Raw genomic sequence first — 9,425 nt, 5'->3', positions numbered from 1 at the left:
ACATGCTGGTAAGCAGTATGACTTATATCGCCCACAACTCACTTGTGTTCTACTCGTGCATATAACATCAACATATAAAACCAGGCACAAGGGAGAGCCTACTCAAAGCAGCCTCTGCCCGCTCCAGGAAGCTCTCAATTCGTGCCTGCCAGCCTTGAAGCAACCCGGTCTGATCAGCAAGGGCGGTCTGAAGAACCATAGAAGATGGGGTTGTCGGGCTAGCAGAAGCAGAAACCACAGACGCCCAAGACCCACGGCAAAGCGCAGTGAAGGGGAGCGTGGATTTCATTTGGCCCTCTCTTGAAGGAGGAGGTGGATGTTGTTGGGTGCCAGGGCGAGAGACGGGCGGGACGACAGGACATGCCAATGAACTGAGAGGACGCCATGGGTTGCGGCAGTTGCACGCACGATGACCGTTCTCCAAGCAACGAGAGCATCGGAAGGGATCTCTACAAACCGCAGCACGGTGGCCACGAGCGAGGCATCTGCAGCAGCGACCGTGAAGCCAAGCGGGGATTGGCCGTGGAGCCAGAGCCAAGGCCGGTGACGCCGAACGACATCGGCCCCCCACCTTCACCCATCCTAGATCCGAAGATGCCTCAGGAGCAGTAGCAACAACAGCAGGAGCAGCCGGATCGCTCACCCCGCCGGAGCATCTGGCAGCCAATGGCGTCAGCGGGGCGAGCTCCTCGTCGTTGTCAATGCTGCAGACTTCATCAGCGAGGGAAACCCACGACACGGCCAGCGGCGGCCGCGAGGCCCGCACAACGGCGTCGGGAGCGAGCACCTCCTTGGAGCTCTGAGAGCCCGGCCGCGCCAGAGCAAGCGCTAAAGGCAGAGAGGGCTCCTCCTCGACAGCAATGGTCGTGACGACCGAGCAGGGGCTCGCCACAGGCAGCAGCGCCCCTTCCAGCAGGAGCTCCGGAGGGGCCACAGAGACCTTGAAGGCGTGCGGTGGAGGAGTCCGCTGCAAATCAAGATCCAGGACGGAGGGCGCCACCAGGAGCAGAGGAGGTGGTGGTGGCGGCGGCTCCAGCTCAGAGAAGACGAGCGGCGGAGCAGGGAGGGCCGTCCGGAGCTCGCAGGTGGCCGAGGATGCGGCGAGCAGCCGGGCAGGGGTCGCCGGCGCCGGGGAAGGCACCGAACGCGGCTGGGATCTCATGCCCTCGTCATGCACACCCCGGGTGCCGGAGAGCAGGGAAGAGTTGGAGGAAGCCGGATCCAGGAGCTGCGGCCTCGGAGGAGGCCGGATCCGGGCGCGGCGCTCGCGGAGGTGGTCGGAGCGGCCGATCCGGGCGGCGGCGGCCGCGTGCTCACGCGGCGGCGGGCACGGTCACGGTCATGTTTTACTGGCTCCCGGTGCGCCGCTATGTGAGATACAAATCAATTTTTGAATAGGAACTGAAACGTGATATGGTTAATGCGAAGCACATCTGAGGAGAACCTGAAGAAATAAAAAGGAGACCAAGCAAAACTTTCCAGATTTTAATTCTGAACCTGACAAACAGAATCTAAAGTATTGCCGTTTTGCTCAGAACATAATCGCTTTTTTGTGTGAGAATGCAAAACCTAAGCACCACTTGAACAGCACCATGCAAGAACTGTGGCACAGTTCAGCGGCGTTTCCTTGTAGAGTCTGAAATTGAGCATCCATGAATAGTTTGGCTACAAAAGCTGGGAAAACTCACAGCAATATGACCCTAGAGTCTAGGAAAAGAATGAAATAAAACGCCGCACAGTAGAATCAGTATATTGGCAAATAATGTCAGCAATGTGAGACAAGAAATGCGCAGTCTGAACTTGGCACTGATCTGATCAAATAAATAAAACAAGTTCTGAAACACTACTAAAACGGATTTGAAGGGAAAAATAAAGCAATTTATAATTTTCACGGAAGGATACATATATTCTGGACATAGATATTTCAGATGATAAAAAAAATCCAATATCAAAATTTATACACACCATGAATACATTGAACAGCACAACTGGTCAATAAACCCCGTAGTTTTAGTTGCTGCTGATGCATTGATATCATCATGATCTTTGATACAGCTGTCCAAACTACAAATAACTAGCATAATGTTTGCGTCAACCTCTCTTGGCAATCATATAGAAGAAAGTGTTTGTCAGAATACCTCTGGAGATGAACGGAAGTACGGGAGTTTCGGCAGATTACAGGAATGCTACATTGAACACAAAATTTGAAACCATGAAGGAACTGCGTTACATATTTGATTTAAAACTATGTCTTGAAAGATTGAAAATTCTCAAACTTTAAAAAGTGGAGAAAATACATTCTTAGCATAACCAGACACTTGAATAAATTGTACAGACAGAGTTAAGATGCACAGCTAGAAGCATCTCTCAAGGCTGTTCAGTAGATGGGTCATGGTTTGAAGGTTCAATTTCAACGAGTACCCATATCTTCGTCAGGCATGGCATCCATTGTTCTCCCATAGTCCTTACCAATCGTGCCATTTTATCGAACGACAGAAAAATGTGAATGACAATATAGATGAAGACAGCAATGACGAGTGCGAAAACATACGCCGACGTCTTCAAGTTCCTACAACTGCCTGCAGCATACGCCCCGAGCAGACCAAGCAAGTCCATCACCATTGCTGTTTTCATTGCAAGTAGAGATCTCTTGTACTTACTTATTGTGCTGTTCAGCAGCATGATGACTATAACCATTGATGCCATAAACGCCGCGGCATTGCAGTAGAAGAATACCTTATACCGTATCGGATGGGTATCATGGATGACTGGATCACCTGTGAAATGGCTATCGCGGTCATCAGGCCAAAGGGCACCTGGAGGAAGGAGCCCAGCTTGGTACGTAACGGACACTGTGAAAGTTCCAATCAGCATCAAGTCTTTACGCCATTTTTGGCTAGGTTTTTTGTTTACTTCGATGCTTCTATCATGATTCTTGGGTGGATTCGGACTCTTGAAATCAGTGATGTGAAACATCCAGTTAAAGAAGTTGATCACCTTATCTTTCGCAAAATTCAGTACCAGAACTAGGATCATGATGCAGGCAAAAACAACAGCCAAGACTAGGATGACATAAACCGACACCGACACTTTTCGGCAGCTTCCAGCGGCAAAAGCACCCATGAGACTGATCAGATCTAGTAGCACACATGCACGCAGTGTGTGCCCCTGCAATCCTTTGTGACACAGCCTTCTACTAACAAGCAGCATAATTACAGCCAATGATGCCATGAAAGCAGTGGAATTCAAGTAGATGAAAGCCTGGTAACGGTGTGGAAAGTCATCACTGAATAATGGGTGACCTGCCTCGTGGCCATCTCTATTGTCAGCCCAGAAGCCCCCTGGTGGGCTTATGCCGGCTTGGTATGTGCTGGATGCTGCCAGAATTGCAAGCAGCATTAGAAACTTGCGCCGCTTCTCCAAATCTTTCAGTTCAGGGTTATCATCTTGCTGCTGAGCTGATTCACCGGGAACTCTTGTGTCCATAAATAGCACAATATGAAGCACAACATAAGAGAAAACAAGGATGACTAAGATTATCACATACATTGATGTGGATAAAGTCCGGCTGCTGCCAGCAGCATATGCCCCCATTATACTGAAGAGGTCAAAAACCATGGCTGTCTGCAACACATATCGTTTCATGGCACCTATGGTGATCAACTGGCTCTGGAGTAGGGTGATGATAACCAATGACGCCACAAATGCAGTGGCGTTGCAGTAGAAGAATGTCTTGTACCGCATGGGATGGATGGCCTCTAGGATTGGATCTCCAGCAAGATGCCCATCTCGACTGTCTGGCCAAAACCCGCCTGGGGGATGCAACCCAGCTTGGTATGTAATAGTCGCAGCAAGGATGCCAAGCAATAAAAGGTATGTGCGCAACTTCCCTAAGTCATCTTTCACAATACTAACAGTTTTTGATGCATCGTTGTTGTATGAATGTTGCCCATCATACTCTAATGGTGTCACCTGCCCATTGGATGTGCTGCAACTATCCATAAAGGAGTTTAGCTTCAAGATCAGCTTATTCTGCTCTCCTTCCATCCACTTGATCCAGTCCCTGATAAATTTTGGCTTGGGCACCATAGGAGCAACCCATTGAATGATGAGGTAGAGAAGGACCGCTCCGACAAGCGAGAACACAAAGATAGACGTACGGACTTTCCTGCAACTCCCTGCAGCATAAGCAGCCATAAGGCCAAGCAGGCTGACCAGAACCCACAACCGAAGTACGTTTGACTTGGCAATGTGATTCGCTCCCGTTTTACTGAGGAGCATGATGATGATGACAAGGGATCCAGAAAAGGCAGTGGAATTGCAGGCCATAAATGCCTTGAAGCGGCCGGGGTAGTGGTCTCGAAGCACCGGGTCACCGGCAGTGTGGCTACCATTGTTGTCAGGCCAGAAGCCACCCGGTGGACTTAGCCCTGCAGTATATGTCACTGCTGCTGCCAATGTAGCAGCAACCAGCAAGAAACTGCGATTCTGCTCCAGTGCCTCCTCTTTATCATGGAGAGGAGCATCTGGTTCATCTCTGATGTTGTGCCTTCTGCTGAAAATTTGTGCCATAGAATCCTCCCAGAACCTCTGGATATTCCTGAATATGTCTCGGAGCCATTCAGGCGCTAGATGCCGGAAGAACACTACATGAAGTGTGACATATGTGAAGATGCCAGCAAGTAATACCCAAATGTAAACGGATGTTCTGACCTCCCTGCAGCTCCCAGCAGCGTAGGCCCCCATAAGTCCCAGCAGGTCAACCAACATTGCAAACTGCAACGAACGGAGCCAAATTGCATTCCGGCTCAGCTCCCTGACCAGGAGCAGGATCAGAACAACGAGTGATGCCATGAATGCCATTGCATTGCAGTAGAAGAACACCTTGTACCGCTTGGCGTAGCTATGTAGCATCACAATGTCACTGGCAAGGTGGCCTTGCTGGCTATCTGGCCAGAGACCACCTGGTGGAGCCAGCCCCGCCTGGTAGGTGATGGTGGCTGATAAAGTTGCCAGCAGGATCAAGTACTTCCTCAGCTTCCATAGAAACTCTGCTTCATCAGCACTACTCGGTGTTTGGTCATCATACTGATGTTGTTGCTGACTTGTGGTATTTTGAGGTTCATGACCAGTATTACCAGGCTGTGGCTCGGACTCCATGACCATGTGCTCATAGACCCAAAGCAAATCTCAGCTGAGAATTTGAAGCCTGAAGATTGCCGCGTTCATTTGTCATCCTTCGGATTTGGAATATTCCCAGGTTCTGATCCTTGTTATTATCTCCAGAAGTTAAGAGGGTGTGAAGAGAACAAACAGTGAAATCAAATCCGATGAATTAAGAGCGTGTGAAGAAAACAAACAGTGAAATCAAATCCAATGACAAATTTACGACAGAAACAGTCAAAGGATGTTAGAAAATAGCTTCAGATTTAGCCCTGGGAAATGACCATGCTAGCGTCAAAAGGGAAAAAGAAACAAAAAATTAATAATGTTTCCATTTGGTTATTCCTAGTCGATTCCCAGCTTTGTGTAACAGTTGCAAAGTATCCCTTGCAGTGGCCCAACATAGACAGTAAAACGGGTTTGAATCCTGTAATGCGGTATTTCTATGCTATTATGTAAGAAGTATTCCTTGTCCTTGTTCAGGAATGTGTGCTAATCACTGATATGACCTTTTTAATTATTATCTCTTGCTGATTATAAGCTTCTTTTATCCCTTTGATGAAATCATCTTCAAAACACTGATTGTGACATTTGCAATTTGTCTGGTAGTATTTATTTTCTCAATCCTGCACAAAGTAGACAGTTCCCGCTTGCTCTTGTCTTTAGTTGACCTGGTTGGTCTTGAGCTTATTGTTGATAGCAGCATCTAATCTTAGTGTCAGAGAATCAGCTTCCAGATTACATATGGCGCAATATTAAAGTCTCATTTTCCAACAATAAGATCTAATAGTATGGGCGTACATTTCTATCTAAATAAATAAATAAAAGTATGGGCGTACATTTATCAGATATTCAGATTATAAAATAAATTATACATTATGAGATATCAACTAACCCTTAAAAAGGACATATGTATTAACTTAACTATAGCTATCTTATTGCCAGTCAAGAAGTGATGTCTGTCCATCCCTCTACTTGCTTTAGGGCCATATCGTGTGATCCAAACATATTGGCACGTCTATTTTCAACCAAACGTTCAGATTGCTTGTCATTTACCAATTTTGTAGGGAATAAATGCATTAATATAGTTTACAACTGCAGACTGAGCCTTGTGCAAACTGATCCACAGGCACTTGTGTTAGCAGGGGGTTCTGCCCTGGTACACTAGTAGTACGCGAGGAATGCAAACTAGTTTCTTTCATTAAACGAGTTTTGCATTATGTAATAAAATATTGTATAATGAGGCAAGATATAGCATGAACAATTATAGATATGTTTAGGACGTATCAGTCACTCAGGCTTCCCCCTCAAAAATTAATTAATGTAAAACTATGTTTGTGAAAGATTGAAAAATCTCAAACGTGGAGAAGATACATTCTTAGCATAACCACACACAGCTGAATTAATTGCACGAAAAGAACTAAGACACACAGCTAGAAGCCTAGAAGCATCTCTCACGTCTGTTCAGTAGATGATGGCCCATGGTTTGAAGGTTCAGTTTAAATGAGCAATCATATATTTTCGTCAGGCATGGCATCTGTTGTTCTCCCATATTCTTCAGCAATAGCGCCATCATATCGAACGGCATCAAAATGTGAATGACAATGTAGATGAATACATCGATTAGAGTGTGAAAATATATCAGATGTCTTCAAGTCCTGCAACTGCCTGCAGCATACGCCCCGAGCAGACCAAGCATGCCCATCATCATTGCTGTTTTCATGGCAAGGGCATATCTCTTGTACTTCCTCATTGTGGTGTTCAGCAGCAGGATAACTACGACTGTCGATGCCATGAACACTGTGGCATTGCAGTAGAAGTATACCTTATGCTGCATCGGATGTGTATCATAGATGGCTAGATCACATGTGAAATGGCCATCGCGGTCACCAGGCCAGAGGACACCTGGAGGAAGGATCCCAGCTTGGTAAGAAAAAGACACTGCGGAAGCTCCAATCAGCATCAAATCTTCACGCCATTTTTGGCTAGTTTTCTTGTTCCCTTTGATGCTTCCATCACAATTCTTGGGTAAATTCAGACGCTTGAAAGCAGTGATGTGAAACATCCAGTCAAAGAAGTCAATTGCCACATCTTTTGCAAATTTCAGTAGTAGAACCTGAATCATGATACAGGCAAAAACAACAGCCGAGATCAGGATGACATAAACCGATGCCGACACTGTTCTGCAGCTTCCAGCGACAAAAGCACCCATAAGACTGATCAGATCTAGTAGCACACATGCACGCAGTGTGTATCCCTGCAGTCCCCTGTGACACAGCCTTCTGCTAACAAGCAACACAACTAAAACCAATGATGCGATGAAAGCAGTGGAATTGAAGTAGATGAAAGCCTTGTAACGGCGTGGAAACGCATCGCTGAACAATGGGTGACCTGCCTGGTGGCCATCTCTGTTGTTAGTCCAGAAGCCACCTGGTGGGCTTATGCCGGCTTGATATGTGCTGGATGTTGCCAGAACTGCAAGCAGCATTAGAAACTTGTGCCGCTTCTGCAAATGTTTTGCTTCAGCGTTATCATCTTGCTGCTGAGCTGATCCATCAGGAACTCTTGCGTCCACAAATAGTAAAATATGAACAAGGATGACTAAGATTATCACATACATTTGTGTGGATAAAGTCTGGCTGCTCCCAGCAGCATATGCCCCCATTATACTGAAGAGGTCAAAAACCATGGCTATCTGCAGCACATATCATTTCATGGCGCCTATGGTGATCAGCTGGCTCTGGAGTAGCATGATGATAACCAATGATGACAAAAATGCAGTGGTGTTGCAGTAGTAGAATGCTTTGTACCGAATGGGATTGATGACCTCGAGGATTGGATCTCGACTGCGTGGCCAAAACCCACCGGGGGGATGCAACCCAGCTTGGTATGTAATAGTTGCAGCAAGGATGGCAAACCATAAAAGGTATGTCTGCAACTTCCCCAAGTCATCTTTCACATTATTAACAGTGCTTGATGCGCCATTTCTGCATGAATGTTGTCCATCATACTGTAATCGTGGCACCCGCCCATTGGATCTGCTACAACTATCCATAAAGGAGTTTAGCTTCAAGACCAGCTTTTTCTGCTCTCCTTCCATCCACTTGATGCACTTCCTGATAAATTCTGGCTTAGGCATTATACGAGCAACCCATTGAATGATGAGGTAGAGCAGGACTGCACCGAAAAGTGAGAACACAAAGATAGATGTATGGATTTTCCTGCGACTCCCTACGGCATAAGTAGCCATAAGACTGATCAGAATCCACAACCGAAGTACATTTGACATGGCAATGTAATTCACTCCTGTTTTACTGAGAAGCATGATGATGATGACAAAGGATCCAGAAAAGGCAGTTTTATCGAAGAACATAAACGCGTTGAAGCCGAGAGGGTATTGGTCTCGAAGCACCAGGTCACCAGCAATGTGGCTATCCTTGTTATCATCCCAGTAAGATCTGCCACCTGGTGGACTGAGCCCTGCAGTATATGTCTTTATTGCTGCCAATGTAGCGGCAACCAGCAAGAAACCGCGATTCTGCTCCAGTGCCTCCTTTTCATCTTGGATAGGAGCATCTAGCTCATGTTTTATGTTCCGCCTTCTGTTGAAAATGTGTGCTGCAGAGTCCTCCCAGAACCTCTGGATGTCCCTGAATACTTCTCCAAGCCATTCAGGAGCTAGATGCCGGAAGAATACTACATGAAGTCCGACATATGTGAAGATGCCAACAAGTAATACCCAGATATAAACGAATGTTCTGACCTCCCTGCGGTTCCCGGCAGCATAGGCCCCCACAAGTCCGAGCAGGTCAAGCAGCAGCGCAAACTGCAGCGAACGGAGCCAAATTGCATTCCGTCTCAGCTCCCTGACCAGGAGCAGGATCAGAACAATGAGTGATGTAATGAATGCTGTTGTGTTGCAGTAGAAGAACATCCTGTACCGCTTGGTGCGGCTAAGAAACATGACAACGTCACTGGCAAGGTAGCCTTGCTGGTTATCTGGCCAGAGACCACCCGGTTGTGCCAGCCCCGCCTGGTAGGTGATAGTGGCTGATAAAGTTGCCAGCAGGATTAAGTACTTTCTCAGGTTCCATAGAAGCTCTGCTTCATCAGCACTACTCGGTGTTTGGTCATCACACTGGAGTTTTTGTTGCTGACTTGTGGTATTGTGAGGTTCATGACCATTACCAGGCTGTGGCTCGGACTCCATGACCATTAGCTCATAGAACCAATGCAAATCTCAGCTAAGAATCTGAATCCTG

General features: G+C 46.9%; 2 protein-coding genes across 2 annotated transcripts; both read right to left on the bottom strand.

Annotated features, from left to right (window-relative positions):
- Positions 1-2,367: 2,367 nt before the first annotated feature.
- Positions 2,368-5,647, bottom strand: LOC123153247 (uncharacterized). Its single transcript, XM_044572459.1, has one exon. It carries the CDS (start codon positions 5,164-5,166, stop codon positions 2,368-2,370), a length of 2,799 nt encoding a protein of 932 aa, XP_044428394.1. The 5' UTR covers positions 5,167-5,647.
- A 982-nt stretch (positions 5,648-6,629) lies between these two features.
- Positions 6,630-8,920, bottom strand: LOC123150312 (uncharacterized). Its single transcript, XM_044570169.1, has one exon. The coding sequence runs from the start codon at positions 7,850-7,852 to the stop codon at positions 6,815-6,817; it is 1,038 nt and encodes a 345-aa protein (XP_044426104.1). The 5' UTR covers positions 7,853-8,920; the 3' UTR covers positions 6,630-6,814.
- Between the last annotated feature and the right edge of the window lie 505 nt (positions 8,921-9,425).

Source organism: Triticum aestivum, chromosome 7A (genome assembly GCF_018294505.1).
Source record: "Triticum aestivum cultivar Chinese Spring chromosome 7A, IWGSC CS RefSeq v2.1, whole genome shotgun sequence".
Taxonomy (NCBI): Eukaryota; Viridiplantae; Streptophyta; class Magnoliopsida; order Poales; family Poaceae; genus Triticum; species Triticum aestivum.
Note: the sequence above shows the minus strand (reverse complement) of the source record. Positions and strands in the feature narration are given on the sequence as shown.